Genomic DNA, 16,790 nt, shown 5'->3' on the forward strand with positions numbered 1-16,790 from the left:
TGATTGTTGCAAAAATTAGGTATGCATACCAAAAAGTACAAAACCCATGGCTTAAAAAGGCAGCAAATTTATATATATATATATATATATATATATATATATATATATATATATATATATATCTCCCCCACTGCTGTTATGCTATCCTTTATTCGTATTCCACCACTGGGGTTTCAGGATTAGACATAATAGATAGGAAACAGACTATTAAGGTTGATAGTTTGAATCTACAAAGCAAGCACTTGCTTAGCTTGGCTTAGCCAGTTTCTGCTTGTAGAAGTTGTCATAGTTCCTCTCTAATACTGCTAGGTGATTTTAATCCTCACTACTTTTGCACAGCAGGAAGTAGCTTCTAAAAATATTTTTAAGATTTCCATATGCTCTCAGTGATCATAGTAATATCTATACTGCCCCCAACCGTTCTTTCAACTTGAAAACATTTGTCTAACTGTTGTGCATAGCTGCCAAGTTATCCCTTTTTTAAAGGGATTTTCCCTTATGCTGAATAGGCTTCCTCGCGAGAAAAGGGAAAACTTGGCAGCTATGCTGTTGTGTTTTGAAAAGAGTACAGGATTCTGGCCGAATGTGTACTATCTCACTTTCCTTGTACAGTGGTACCTCAGTTTAAGTACCTAATTGGTTCTGGGGAGCCATTCGCTCCCCGAAAACTACTTAAACCGAGCACCGATAGCGCGCGTGCTGAAGTGCCGATAGAGCGCTTCTGCGCATGTGCACGTCGCGGAACCCGAAAGTAAACACTTCCGGGTCCACGGAATACTCAAACCAAGAGTACTCAGACCACAGCGGACGTAAACCGAGGTATGACTGTAAATGAGTTTGTTGTGCAAGGCACAACTTCTGGGTAGTATTTTAAAGAAATGTTTCTATTTTGCCAAGGGTCTCAATGCTTGTCGACTATACCAGCTCAATATACGGTATTTATTCCAAATAGTTCTTAGCAGGGTTTTCTGTTTACAAAGCAAAGGTCTGGAAGTAGTTCTAGAGGTGTATATCTTGCAGTGTCTCAAACCATAATCCTATCCACATTTATTGGGGAACAAGTTTGATTGAACTTAGGGAGTTGTTTCTGACTAATAACATAGGATCAAGCTATAGGTTCTGAATCTGTACTTTAATAGTACTTTAATACTTTAATAGAAACACCTTGTTACATGTACTGTGAAGTTAATTCCAGAAATTGACCATTTGAGTTTATATTCAGAGTAAAGTCATGCTAACTACATTTTTTAATAAACAGCTAAAAATGATTGCAACATTTTCAAGGAAGTAAACGTGAAAATACTGAGATGTATCAGAGGAAAATACTTAAGTAATTGTTCTTCTCCTTTTTAGTTCCTTTTATATAGGAAAGGTACCACCAAGGCCAAGAGGATGCCAGCATGGTTAATGAGCAGTCAAAGAAGCTATTAGACACAAGAAGACTTCCTTTAGAAACTGGAGAAATGAGGAGAATAAAAAGGAACCCAAACTCTGGCAAAAAAATAGTGCAGGCAGAATAAGGGGTGCTAAAATAGAAAATGAGGAGCATATTGCTAAAAATATAAACGCCAACAAGAATGAAATATTTAAACCCATTAGTAGTACACGACTGGCTAGTTAGGCAGTTTGGGTGACAAGGCAGCTGAAGATGTGCTAAATCCCTGTGCCTGAACTAACTTTTTCAGGAAGGGAGTCTGAGAAATTGGGGCAAGTACAGCGATGACAAGAGATAACTAGGCAAAATCAAAACTGACAAATTGCCACAGCCAGATGGCATCCACCCAAAAGTTCTCGAAGAACTCAAATGTGGAATTGCTGACCATCTAAGAAAAAGATGTAACTTGTCCCTAAGATCAGCCTTCATACAAGAGGACTGAAAAATGGCCTTTAAAAAAAAAAAGTAATCAAGAGGGGCGGATCCTGGAAATGACAGTTCAGTTAGCTTATCACCTGTCCCAAGAAATGTCCCAAGTTTGCTGATGATACTAAACTGTTAACAGTCACTAACAAAAAAATATTGTGAAGAGCTCTGAAAGGACCTCTCCAAACTGAGTGAATGGGTAGTAAAACGGCAAATGCCCTTCAGTGTAAACAAGTATTAAGTAATGCATGTACAGTGGTACCTCTGGTTAAGAACTTAATTCGTTCTGGAGGTCCGTTCTTAACCTGAAACCATTCTTAACCTGAGGTACCACTTTAGCTAATGGGGCCTCCCGCTCCTGCTGCCCCACCGCCACGCAATTTCTGTTCTCATCCTGAAGCAAAGTGCTTAACCTGAGGTACTATTTCTGGGTTAGCGAAGTCTGTAACCTGAAGCATCTGTTTCCCGAGGTACCACTGTAGAGGCAAAAATATAATTTTAGTTATACAGTCATGGGGTCTGAACTGGCAGCGAATGACCAGAAATGAGACCTTGGGGTCATAATGAATAGTCCAGTAAAGATGTTGACCCAGTCATAGCTGCTGTGAAAAAGGCAAATTCTAATTATTTCTTGATGTTATTGTATTATATTTTTGTAAACCACTATGAGAGTTTGTTGTTGTTTTTAACAATCAAGCAGTTCATAAATTTTGTGAAATAAATAAATTGCTATTTCCTGTTTATTCACATTGTTTGATGATGATTTGACTATTCTGTTGTACAGTATTTGTGAAACTTTAACTCATGTCATTTAATAACAACATTTGGTTCTGTCTTCAGACTGAACACTTTAAAAAGGTTCAGTTTTGACACATTTTAGAACTTGAATTGCTTTATGTTCTGGAATATTTACTGCCTTTGTTTCATTTCAGAATGACCTTATTTAAAAATGTATGAGGCTATTTATAATTGACTCCATGGCAGTGATTAAAGAGGTGTGAATAATAGGTTATTGGACGTTGACAGCTCCTTGTTTGCTAGACTGCTGTTAGAACATTTATGCTGCTCAATCTTACCTCATTTATTCTAAGCTGATATCTGGATTTTGACATGTGCATAGTAAGTTTATGTATTATTGGGAGGGGGTGAGTTTTGGGTTAGTGAATTACTAATATATCTTTTTAAATTAACATGGGCATTTCAGTGTTGGTTTACATTTATGTGTCTAATGATGCTGTGTTGTACATATTTATTATAATTATGCCCTTATCAGCTATTTAGTTAGTTGAGTGTAAATTTGATGTTGCCCTCCAATTGTACTTGATCAGGAACTATAAATGTCTAGTTGGTATTTTGGTATCAAAATAGTTTTATATGAAACTGTTTCTTTGGTTCTCTTTAACTCTGATCAAAATGAAAAAGTTTATCCAATTTCCAAAGCAATGAAGAGGGAGGGCTTTTTTAGAACAAACAAACAAAGAATAAAATGCAATTTTCATTGCAGATCTAGTCATGAAGGGAGGAAGCTTTGAAAGAAATATGAGAATTCTAGGCAATATTTCTCTTGTGCTAGAAACTCAAAAGTGAAAGAACTCTTAAACTGGATTTTGTTTTCTATCAATGGTGTCTTTAAAGAAGACATGTTGAACACTGCATTTCTGCTCAACTGCTCATTATTTATTTATTTAAATGTATTTTTAAGGTGGGGGTCCCTTAATATGTGGTCTGTTAAAATGGATTATTAGATAGGCGGCTAAACTCATTTAGCCCCCCGCAGAAGTCCATAATGCAATCTGAGGGAAATGCATGGTTCACTCCTGGCATATAATAGTACGTGAAACTATACCTTTTGTGGAAAGACAGACAAGCATGAGACAAGAAGTCATAAACACCCTGGTTTGTTTTTGGTTTTTGTACACCATTTTGTACACCATTTGAATAATGGGTGGTTTATAAAATAAAAAATAAGTTTCTAGCCGTAAGTCTTGAAATAGTTTCATCTCCCTTTTCTCATCTTCCAATTTTAAGTGTAAATTTTTATGGCAGTGTCTGAACAGCTATTAATATTCACACCACAATACCCAGCCAGATGCATTATTCCCTTTTTTTAAAAGGAATGAAATGTCATAAAAAAGGATGAAACAGCAACTCATAAAATTCTGATGGAAACTGGCAGGTTGCAACTCACCTATAAAATCTGAAAGGTGTGTGAGAAAGAAGAGAACATTATACCCTCAATGTGTAACATACAATAAAATATTTGTGTGGCATTACTGTTTGTGCCATGTGAAGGTCCTGGGAAGCTAAGGTTATTTTCCTTACAAATTTATAACCCACAGTGACATAAAAATGTACACAGCAAGGCAGAGTACAACATGCAATATAACATCAACAAAACATAAATAAATGCAGATTGGTTTTATATATAACCAATGTTCTTAGCTGTTTCATACGTGTGTTTTTTGACTACACCCATAGGAGCCAGCTCCCTTTGTCTGCCCCTAATAAAATATTTGAGGGTGCCCCACCAAGTTGATATGCATTGCCATTCAAATGGTGTGTCCTGCGGGGCAAGGCTTATCTGTCCCCCCCCCCTCCAAGTATTTTATTAAAAGTTGGCACCCCTGACTACATCTAAACATTGTAGATTTATATTTGGTGTGTCTGTACCAGAGGTGGGAGTTTCAAGCACAGAGGTTGAATGTGCCCCTCCATGATCTGGCCCTTAAGACTTTCCCCAGGTCCTACCCCTCGTGAGGCCTACTTTTAGCCCTCCAGTGTTTTTGCCTGGCTGGAATGTGTCTTTGAACTCTAATAATCCCTGTTGCTTGCCTGGATGGAGGGGAGAAAGAGGTGTGTGTATAAACTAGCCCATTGCAAAAAAGGCCTGCCCACATTTCCCTCTGGCCCCGCCCACTAAAGGCATGTGGCCCTTGACCCTGTTCTATGCTATCAGATAATAAAGTGGTAAAAATGTACCTACAATGTTTTTGTTATCTTAGGACTGAATAATTGGTGCTGCATCTTTTTTTGTAAGCCACCTTGATATATTATGAAAGTATGGATCATAATTATTCAGATTTTTGAAAAAAGATAATATTTCAGATATTGCTCCATTTCAGTTAGTGCACCGTTAAGAAAGAAGTACCATTCAGAAAGTGTTTCTCAGTATATTTTGTACACATCTGACAACAAAACACCTAGCAAATTCTCAAACAAGGTGAGCTTTGCAAATAGAATGATCAATATTTCAAATGAATATGTGCCATTATTTTAGTTCTTTCCCCCTTGCTTTATGTTTAAAAGTGCTGTGTTAACATTCACACATTTGTCCACCAATGTGGTGTATTTATAAAATTGTTTTGGGAGTACAGTTAACAAAAAAAATCGGGGGAACCAGCCAGATACTGCCATGCTCATTCAACTTCTGCTAGAAGACACACACACCCTGAGCTGAATCCTGGATATTAATAAATACTGTTGAACATGTTGAGAATATTTCCAGTGCAGCTCTAGTGTTTGGAAAATGTGTATGTCTTCTGCCCGGGCCTATGCATTCACTCCTTGGTGCTGGACTGCTGTGGCCCTAAAGCTATCTATATGGTCTTGATCATAAGGAGATGTAAAGTGATCCAGCCAGTAATTGTGATGACTAGGAAAGGTATTGGCATCCATTAGAAAAATGACTCCCAGCTGCAGCCAAGTATATTGCCCAGTTTACACCAACTTTATATACAAACATGACTGAGCTGCTCATGTGTGAGGAAACTCACCCCACCCCTTTGTTTTGTTTTGGGGATGTGTGTTAAAACAGTTACTTGGATTTCCAAATAGACTCCAGAAGGCATGTGTATTCCTAAAACAGACAATGCACAAGAAAGATGTGAAGAGAAACAAGCCACTATTCCACTGTCAATAGAAAGTACTGTACTCAGTGATTAATGTTATTTTCTCATAATGCATACAGCAATCAACAGAGCAAATCAGTGATCACATGAATAATCATGTGGTTCTAACAAAATAAAAAATTCCTTCCAGTAGCACCTTAGAAACCAACTAAGCTTGCCATTGGTATGAGCTTTCGTGTGCATGTACACTTCTTCAGATACACTGAAACAGAAATCACCAGACCCTTATATATAGTGAGAGGGTGGGTTGGGGTATTACTCAGAAGGGTAGTGGGAATGGGTGATTGGTTGATAGGTGTGGTAAACCTGTTGACAACTGTTAACAACTGCAATTGGTCTTACAGGAAAAAGCAATGGGTGAGATGGCTAAAAATAACTTTATCATGTATAATGAGAGAAGAATCCAATGTCTCTATTCAGACCAGGTCTCTCCATGATTTTAAGTTTGGTAATAAGTTGCAATTCAGCAACTTCTCTTTCCAGTCTATTTCTGAAATTCTTTTGTAATACAACAGCTACTTTGAGATCTTGTGTATAGAATGTCCTAGGAGATTGAAGTGTTCTCCTACTGGTTTCTCTGTCTTGTGATTCCTGATGTCAGATTTATGTCCATTTATCCTTTGGTGTAGGGTTTGGCCTGTTTGTCCAATATAGAGAGCTGAAGGGTACTGTTGGCATTTGATGGCATACATATTAGAAGATGAGCAATTAAATAGTTCTGAGATGGTATGTTTGATGTTGTTGGGGTCAGTAATGGTGGTGTCCGGGTGTACCGGTATGTGACAGCAAAGTTGGCATCTGGGTTTATTGCAGGCTCTGGTACCAGTGTAAATGTTAAGTCTGTTGGTTGTATTATTGTGGGTGAGGAGTTGTTTAAGATTGGGTGACTGTCTGTAGGCAATGAAAGGTCTTCCTCCCAGAGCTTGAGAAAAAAAACTGTCATTGTCTAGGAGAGGTTGTAGATCTCTGATGATGTGTTGAACTGTTTTAACTTGGGAGCTGTATGTGATTACTAGTGGTGTTCTGTTATTTTCTTTTGGGGGTCTGTCTTGCAGCAAGTTCTCTCTGGGTATCAGTCTGGCTCTGTTGATCTGTTGTTTAACTTCATTGGGTGCATATTTTAGTTCTAAAAAGGTTTGCTGTAGATCCCTTAGGTGAGAGTCTCTGTCTGTAGAATAGGAACAGATGCGGCTGTAACGTAAGGCCTGGATCCATTGGAATTGGATTGTTTGGTATGTTTGGGATGGTAGCTAGAAGCATGTAGATATGTTTGTCAGTCAGTTGGTTTACAGTATAAGGTGGTGTCTATACGCCCATCCTGTATTTTTATAGTAGTGAAAATGTATTTGCATATATTGGTTCATTGTTAGGTTGATGGTGGGGTGAAAGTCATTGAATGTCTGGTGGAAGGTGTCCAGGGTCTGTTGACCATGTGTCCAGATAATAAAAATATTGTCAATGTATCGCAGGTACAAGAGAGGTGTGAGTGGATAGGAGTTTAGGAAATGTTCTAAATCTGCCATGAAGATCTTGGCATACTGTGGGGCCATGCGGGTGTCCATTGCTGTGCCGCTGATCTGGAGGAACAGGTCATCACCAAATTTGAAGTGGTTGTGGGTAAGGACAAAGTGGCAGAGTTTGGTAGCAAAGTCCGCTGTGATTTAATCTGAAATGGTGTTCCTTATGACTTGTAAACCATCGTTGTGTGGGATGTTGGTATACAGAGATTCCACATCCATAGTGGCTAGTATAGTACATTGGTTCCGGAAGTCTGTTCATAAACTGAAGTGTTCATAAACTGAAGCGAACTTTCCCATTGAAAGTAATGGAAAGTGGATTAATCTGTTCCAGACGGTCCGCGGAGTACTTAAACTGAAGCGTTCATAAACTGAAGCGAACTTTCCCATTGAAAGTAATGGAAAGCGGATTAATCCGTTCCAGACGGGTCCGCGGAGTACTCAACCTGAAGCGTACTTAACCTGAAGCATGGGTGTAATTGGTTCCAGAAGTCTGTTCATAAACTGAAGCGTTCATAAACTGAAGCGAACTTTCCCATTGAAAGTAATGGAAAGTGAATTAATCCGTTCCAGATGGGTCTGCGGCGTTCGTAAACCGAAAATTCGTAAACCGAGATGTTCATAAACTGAGGTCCCACTGTATTGTTAGGAAGATTCTTCAAAGATTGTATTTTCCTCAGAAAATCTGTGGTGTTTTCCTCCCAGAAAAGCTGGGAGCACTGATGGCATACGGTTTCAAAACAGAGTCCATATAGCCATAAACACCCACTGTAATAGTGGCAATACCTGAGATGATGGGGCATCCCATCATCTGTGGTTCTAAACAAGCTGAAAATTAGCATTGAGAGCTGGGAAATTCAGGGCCACTTCTCTTAGAGCGGCAACAGAGAACATTTCTCAAAATGTTGTGTCATGGCTGATGATTGAAAATCTATTACTGGATGGATTGGTCCCGTTGTATGCAGAGGGGTTTTTTTGTGGCAGTTGCTTCTAATAATGTGTGCCATTGCCATAGAAAATATCCATGAGTGGGCTAATCTGCATTGAGTCAAGCCATGAAGTCTATAAAATGAGAATTCAGCAGCAAAGGCAGCCTTGAGCTGATCTTTACAAACAGGGACATTGCAGTGCAATGCATAAATGCTACACATGTGTTATCTCCTAGCTTTAATGGGCACGGGAAATCTTGGAAGGACCTCAGATAGCGTTATAGAGTACTGTATTTTCAGCTGGGGAAACAGCCCTGAGCTGTGATAAAATATTTAACCCCTCTTTTGAAAGCCAGCTGATTCAGTGCCAAAGTTCCTTCTCCATGATTGACTTCTTGGACGTTATTGAACTGTGTGATACCAAACCCTAGTGTTGTACCTAAAGGAACAAAATGATGTATGTTCATCCATGATTAGAGATACCATTCTCTGTGGCATGCACTCTTATGGTCAGTTTGTGACTGGATTTGCTCATTAGGGCTGAACTGTATCTTAAATATATCCTCACATTTGCATGTGTTTTTAAATAAGTGCCATGAGGGGTCATCCAGGAGAAGAAATTGGCGCAGGTGCAGGAGGGCATTAACTCTTTCTACTCACACTGCAGTTCAGGTGCAAATTTTCTAGCCAAAGCTCAAAAAGGAATTGATTCAGTAAGGGTAAAAATATGCATTTACTTAAAGCCAAACACATTTCGCGTTCTTGAGAGCTCTTTTTCCAGGGATAACTTAATTCAGGGAGATTAAGAGTCTCCTGCAATATTTTGACAGTAGTTGGTACATAAAGTTTTCACTGAAGTATTTGATCTTCTATTTCCAACATTTCAGTTGCCCTTCAGTAGTCTGAATCAAATAATTGAATTTTTTTTAAAAAAATTAACTGTTCACTTAACTGATTTCAGTTATAATTAAGGCTGGTGCATTTTCTCTGGGTAGCACATCAAGGGACTATGCAGTACATGTCTCACCTTTCACTCCCAGTGTTGATTATTATTTCTCCCCCTATAGCTGTTGGATTTCAGTTTCCCCTGCTTTATGTTTCTTCTTCCCAGTTTACTGCTTTTTCCTGTTTTGCTGCTAACACCAATTTCTTAAAAGTTGCACATATATTAAAGGGATATGCTGTTTCTCCATCTCTCAGGGTGCAATTTTTTAAACCCACTGGGTTTATTGTCACTGCTATCGTTGAATGAGTGGTGTGGATACTTCTCAGAGGCATTAGGATTGTCTTAACTTGAATTTGGATAATAAATAGTATGAAGATGTGTCCCAATTCATTATTTACTATGGAAGACACAGCAGATTTGTCAGATTTTGGGGGAAGGATATAACTTTCTCCCAGGTCAAATAGCTGGTGTTTTGGGGGCAATGGTGAATGTTTGCTTCCCATATGGTCCTTGTATTGACTTTCATCATTGCATGTTAGAACTGACAGCATTTATTTGCTCTGCATCCTGCTTTAACTCCTAGTCTCTGCTGATGACTCACTGGGCCTGTGAGATAATTTGTTGGGTGTTGATAAGCTGCTCTGTTTCAGCCGTACAATTTTCTCTCCCTGGTATATTTCTTTACTCTTGGAAATTGATAGGATTAAGAGGGCAGACTTCATGTGCCAGGCTTACAATTGTCTCTTAGCCCCTGTTTTTTTCAAAAGCTGTGCCCATATTTATATATGGGAAAGACTATGAATAAGGCACCTTTATGTTTGATAAATATAATTTAGGGATTTTTGGAGGGGAGATGGGAGAAGGAGTGGTAGGAGTTATACCACCACAAGGACATGATCATAAACATATTTTATTATAACCAGCTACATCCAGTGATGCTGCATGTAATATTCCATCTGGTGACAGTATGGTGACAGTCTTCAATAATGACTAATAATAACTTACAATTTTTCTTTGTTAGACGGCACACCAACCAACTGATGTTTTGCGTGAGAATCATGATTGGATCTCCCAATATTTTTATTTTCACTTCAGAAAGCAGGGGCGGGGCTCTGAATTTGCTCAGAGCTGTAGCACTTGGGGGGAGGTTGTCTCACACTTTCTCCTAATGCTGTACGGTGTTGCCATTCCTTATCAAAATCATTTCTACAGGGCTAACAGCAGTTTCAGAGACGTTTTTAGATAAGAACAAATGAGTACTGTAAGGAAAATACCATGCAAAGGTTAAAAAGAAAAGGTAAAGGACCCCTGGACGGTTAAGTCCAGTCAAAGGCGACTATGGGTTTGCGGCACTCATCTCGCCTTTCAGGCCGAGGGAGCCAGCGTTTGTCCACAGACAGCTTTCTGGGTCATGTGGCCAGCTGGAGCAATGGAACACCATGACGGAAACCAGAGCACACGAAACGCCGTTTACCTTCCCGCCACCTATTTATCTACTTGCACTGGTGTGCTTTTGAACTGCTAGGTTGGCAGGAGGTGGGACAGAGTAATGCAAGCCCAAGAGGCTCCATGGTTTAGACCACAGCGCCACCTGCGTCCCTAATAAGTACTATGCACCCTTCCTCTGGCACCGTTGGTCAAATCAAATACATGTGTGTGTGCCGATTCAGTTCAGCTTCCCTAAAGGGGTGTGTGTGTGGTTGGTTGGTAAAAGACTGAAGATCTAACTGGATCTCCTACATAATTAATCTTTCATTCTGAGAAGCAGGCAACCATCAAAAAATCTTAGCTATAGGTGAAACCATAGACTCATGGTTTCGTATGCTGAAGGAGGAGCTATGTCTGACGGATCAAAAGTGCTGTTTGTGCTCATGTATTACCAAAATGATGGAGGGGGGACATGCAGTACAATACTATGTTTAAGGGAGCGGTAGCCTCTAGCTTTGTAGATTGCTGTGCTGTACAGCTTTCTGGTTATTGAAGCAAAAAATCCTTAATAAATACTTGTAAAGGTTACTGTGTGTCAGAACTGTAACAGTGTCGGTATTAGCTTGATGGCTCAAAAAATGACTAATACCCTTTACAAGCTGGCTTTGAAGGAAACATTGCCGTGTGGGATGCTCCTGTTCAGTGTCCCAGCCAATCGGCAGTATCTTTCCACAATAGTCCATCCCCTCTGGTTTTTAGCGCTTCTCTTTCCTTTCCTTCCTGGTCAGCATTGCGTACCCTCTGAGCTTGCTCACTATTGGGGGGGGGGCGGTGTCCGCTAGGGGATCTGTTTTCTAATTTTATCTAATTTGGTTTTTGATACATCCCTATTTCCCATGGGTGGTGCCATTCTGACTACATAGGGATCAGTATAATCAAATTGAAATTATCTAGTTAATGCAAGTACCCATGACATATGCATATGAAAAATAAAAGCCAACAAGAAATTTTCTGAAAATAATCTGAAACGGGACCGGTGGGTTGATTCTTTGTAGAACTTTATTCACTAATTTTAAATTCTTTTCTTAAATCCATTCTTTCTTCCATCATGGAAGGCAAAGTGGCATACATTTAGAGGAGGCATGCGATGCGACTGCTATGCCACAGTATGTGTCTAGATATCTAGGTCTTAGCCATTATTAACATAGTCTAATAGTTAGTGCAAATACGTAGCTGGCATGGAACAATATTCTAACTGAAGTCACACTGAGAGCTGCCTGCATCGTCCCCAAGCCTCTTGGGCAGTGCCACTCATGGCTGTTGCCATCCTGGAATAAAGTTTAAGACCAATGGAGACTGGTCACAGGTCATCAACAACAAACCATAGTATTATACATTACTAGCTTTTTAGTAACACACACTTAGAATTATACTGTAGGAACTGCTGTGGATCTCTTGCTGTTGCATATTTTTTTAATAGAACTGCCATAACTACAGGTCTTGATCTGAGTCACCTCAAAGGGGGAGCTGCCTCTGAGCATGGACAGAATGTGTTTGTTTTAACATTGATTACTATAATATTCTGCTGTCTGGAATTGAGGCTTGGCCTCTTAAGTCAGCAGATAGAGTGGATTGTCAGTACGCATTGGAAACCAAAAGTTACTAAACAGCATAGTTACACTGATCTTTCATTTTGTTTCTCTGCAGTTACCAATTACAATAACGTCGTAGAAACAAATTCTGATTCAGATGACGAAGACAAATTGCACATTGTTGAAGAGGAAAGTATACCAGATGCAGCAGATTGTGATAACAGCGTGCCAGATGATGACTTGCCAAAAGACCATGCAGTATTACCAGAACGCAGTGAAAGAGAAGGAAGTGCAAACAGTTGCTGGGAAGATGAAGGTATGTGTCATCATCGGTGTCTCTACCTAAAAAGACCTTGCAAACATAGCACTATATTAACTTTTTACAAAATTGCACAGCACTGAAATGATTGTATTCTGCATAAAAATGAAACAAAAGGGAACAGTTGATGACTGCTAGCTCAAATAACAGTTATTTTTGGCCCTGATTCAGGTAGATCATCTCCCCCACCCTATTTTACCTAGTGCTGATAGAGTTCCTGCTTCATACAAGAAGTTACCGGTATGGCAGAGAGAAGAGACTTGTGCCACTCTTTTTACCATGTCAATGAAGTGCCCACACCCATTGACTTGTGAGCTGGGGTTGGGCTAATAGTACCAGTTGTGTTCAGAAGTAGCAGGACTAATACAGTTTTCAGGTTTTTTTTTCTGTGGGATAACCAGCCTTATATGGCTAACATGCTTTAAGTCTAATTAATGCATAAAGGGGTTAATACCATAGAGTAAGCTGTCTTGCCAGGCTTAGCAGCATCACCACCGCTTACCTTAGGTCATAGGTGCCAACTCCCATTTTGGAACTGGGCAGAGTGGCACCAGAAGTTGCTTCTACGCATGCTCTGCCCATTTCCAAAATGGCCGCAGCGCCAGAAATCGCTTCTGCGCATGTCCAGAGACTCCAGACATGCGCAGAAGGAGCCTCCCCAGGCCAGTAAGAATCCGGGGGATTTACAGGGTTTTTTAAATCTGGGCTGTCAGTGGGAAACAGCTGGAAAAACAGGGGGTTCCCGGGGAATACGGGATACTTGGCAGCTATGCCTTAGGTGGAAATGGGCAATTAAGCTTATCGTTCTCTCTCAGTGTACCTGGTGATGAACTCACCATGTGAATATGTCTAAGCTGGTTGTTCTGGCTTAGACACATGGCTTTCACAAGCCATTCTTCAGTTCCAATAACAATAATTTAGGAACTTTCACCATTGTAATTAAGTCAAGTTTTACTTCCTATGCAACTTTTTTTGAATGCTGTGTGGAAAAGCACATGTTGAAGACTTTGTAAGTGAACAAATATTTAACTTACCAGACTTTTGGTCTTTTGCTTTGCTGGGAGAAGAGGGAAATTTTGGAACTCACAACAGCATATTTTAATGGTCTATCAGCCTATATCTCCACACTTTACTTTGCTACATGTTTTGTGATTTTAAATCTCTGCAGGTGTTCTCTCACCAAAGAGTACTTGCCCCCAAATCTGGATTTTGGCATCTAGGGAATTCTCTATTCTATATACCTATTTTTTACTTGCGCCAACACTTCCCTCCTTGGTTTTGAAAACAGGTGTCTGAGCAAAATCTGTCCACTGTTCAAATTTTGGTTGCTTTCAATTAAGTATTACCTTATTTTTTGTTCCATAAGACACACAATTTTTTCTCCTAAAAAGTAAGAGGAAATGTCTGTGTGTCTTATGGAGCGAATGCTTGGTCCCTGGAGCCGATTTGCCCAGGGGCTAAAGGCAGATCCTGCTTTTTATATATATAAAGAAAGAGCTAAAGGCTAACAAGAGGGAAAGAGAAAGGAACCCGCTCAGCAGCTGATTGCAAGAGATTGGAAGGGAGATAAAAGAGCTAGCTCCCTTCCCGGCCCCTTGCCTAGGCCTCAATTGTTGTCTGCAGAGGGAGACATGTGACTGGCTGATTAGATTATCTGTCTGGAAACTGTAGAAATGGGTCCATTTCCTAGAGAAGTTGCACAACTGTGAGTTGAACCCCATAAAAACAGGATTTTTTCCCTTTGCAAGGAAACTCAGCACCTTTGAGCTGATCCTAAAAAATGGAGCTTTCCCCCTTTGCAAAAAAGATGCACAACTCTGAGCTGACACCCCCCCCCTGAAAACGGGGCTTTTCCCATTTGCAAGAAAAGCTGCACAACTTTGAGCTGATCCTTTAAAAAATGGAGCTTTCCCCTTTGCAAAAGAAGCTTCCTCAAATATATAATGGGGGGGAGGCAAAGGCACCTAGGCCTCTAGGAGTTGGCTGCTATGCCTAGGAAAATTCAAGAAAGCAAAAAAAATTTCTTGTTTCCCTTCTCTGAAAACTAGGTGCGTCCTGTGGTCAGGTGTGTCCTATAAAGCAAATAATATGGTGCTTCATTCTGCAGTTTCTTCCATTAAAAGCCCCATGTGTCCTTCTGTAGACATTTTTTTGCTTTCATATGCCCCTTATCATGAGTTTAATTTGTCAGGTTGCATGGAATTTTGCTCACATGAAAACGTGTGTAGCCTTAATCACTATTTAAAGGTAAAGGGACCCCTGACCATTAGGTCCAGTCGTGACCGACTCTGGGTTTGCGGCGCTCATCTCGCGTTATTGGCCGAGGGAGCCGGCATACAGCTTCCAGGTCATGTGGCCAGCATGACAAAGCCACTTCTGGCGAACCAGAGCAGCACACGGAAACGCCATTTACCTTCCCGCCAGAGCGGTACCTATTTATCTACTTGCACTTTGACGTGCTTTCGAACTGCTAGGTTGACAGGAGCTGGGACCGAGCAACGGTAGCTCACCCCGTCGCGGGGATTCGAACCGCCGACCTTCTGATCAACAAGCCCTAGGCTCTGTGATTTAACCCACAGCACCACCTGCGTATTTACTTGGGCTCAAAAGTTTCTTGGTCCTTACCAGTTCACTGGGATGTTGCAGTAGGGCTTTGCTAGATCGTGAGACTCAACTTTTCCTGTTTCCTCAGCTTGTTACTCTGACACCCACCAGTAATGATCGAACATAAGAACTTATTATGCTCCTAGGCTCTTTGCCTTTATTCCCCACCTAACCAGCCATGGAGTTCTTTTTCAATGGGATGCCAAGTTGCCATGGCCATGGGCATGCTGTGTCTTTTCTGGTTTATGAAATCTCAAATGATTGTCAAAGCTGGAAGTGTTTAGGGGGGTCTAAATGCATTTTCTTCTGCATTTAAGTCGTGCTCATGTTGTTCAGATCTTGACTACCTTGTTGATTTTTTCTCCCAGCACAATGAGGTCTTCTTTGGTACTTAAAGAAACATGAAGGCCAGCTATGTTCAAGATCTTTTATACCCATTATAACAATTTAACTTTTGCAAAGTTATCGTAGATATCAATCTCTGTAAGCCTGCTGACCATTCAGTTTGTTTGCTTCAACAGTATTGAATTCTGACTTCCACAAACTCCTTAAGATTCCTTTCCTAAATGCTTTTTTTCTGTTCCAGTAGAGGAAATGAGCAATTTTTAATTACTTTGCAACAGGAAGACACTCACATGAAGTAACCTTTTTTGTGATAATGCTAGAGTGTATGTTGTTGGTTTCAATTACTGTAGTCTGTCACTTCAGTTAGATCTCACTGCTGTCTCCCAACTTTACTACCAGAGAATTCCAATCAGAAAAAGCAATACACTCTTAGAATTCTATTCTTGTGATACACTTCTCTGAGGCTGAGCCCATGCCTTTACTCTCTTAGCTTCTCACATCTTCAACCCAGTTGAATAAATTTTGTATCATATGGAATACTTAAAATATTTGATGTTACAGACGTTTCACCTCTCTTCTGAAGAAACAGGAAAACTATTAGATCTGAGTTCCATAGGTCAAGTGCCTTGAACCACCTTCTGTGGAATAAAACAACAACCCAGTCTGCTTGTTATATGACATTTCTCAGTTTTAAAAAATTGACAGCTAGGTTGAAGGATTGCAATTTTTATTTTGCTACTACTGTACATATTTCTAGTTTTAATTTTTGAAATCTGGTTTAGCTGCAGGAGGGGTAACAGGAGGAAACATGAGATAGATAGATATCTGAGGCAAAAATTTGGTTTGTACATAATAAATTAGCTTAAATATCACTTGGGAATAGTCTGATGATCTATCTGCACCTCTCTGTATTTGTACTTGTGTGAATAAAGCAATACTTAACTAAAATCTGCTGTTTGAAAGGTTGTGTGTGCTTGTTAGGTCATCCTCCCATGAAGAAGGTAGAACTTCTTAAATGAAGTAGAGTATACCCAGGAAGAATTCACATTCTCCAGGGTCATGTTCACATTTGAATTTAAACCTAATTTTATTTCCAGGGCTAAGTTAGAGCTATTTACAGAGGCATGTTGTGAATTCTTTAGGAGGAATCTTCTAAATGGCATCAGCTGCAAGCCCAAGGTCTTTCCTACAGATCCTAGCACAGTTTTCTAGACACCTTCTAAACTCATACACAAAGTATAAATAGTGGGGCAGTGTCTCACGTAATTGAAGGCCATGCTTTGAGAGCACAAATGGAATCTCCTGCGTATGTAGATTCTGTTTCGGCCATCAACTTCCAAG

At 40.0% G+C, this 16,790-nt stretch overlaps 1 protein-coding gene across 4 annotated transcripts in view; it reads left to right on the forward strand.

Annotated features, from left to right (window-relative positions):
• ZEB1 (zinc finger E-box binding homeobox 1) overlaps positions 1-16,790 on the forward strand; it is a 121,340-nt gene that overhangs the window by 78,671 nt on the left and 25,879 nt on the right. For all 4 annotated transcript variants that reach the window (XM_060280881.1, XM_035130361.2, XM_060280880.1 and 1 more), the window contains exon 2: positions 12,297-12,497. Coding sequence is in view for 2 of the 4 variants with exons in the window: in XM_035130361.2 (XP_034986252.1) it covers positions 12,297-12,497 (201 nt within the window). In the remaining 2 variants the exon portion in view is untranslated. The remainder of the gene's footprint in view (positions 1-12,296; positions 12,498-16,790) is intronic.

The sequence above is a fragment of the Zootoca vivipara genome, chromosome 12, assembly GCF_963506605.1.
Source record: "Zootoca vivipara chromosome 12, rZooViv1.1, whole genome shotgun sequence".
Taxonomy (NCBI): domain Eukaryota; kingdom Metazoa; phylum Chordata; class Lepidosauria; order Squamata; family Lacertidae; genus Zootoca; species Zootoca vivipara.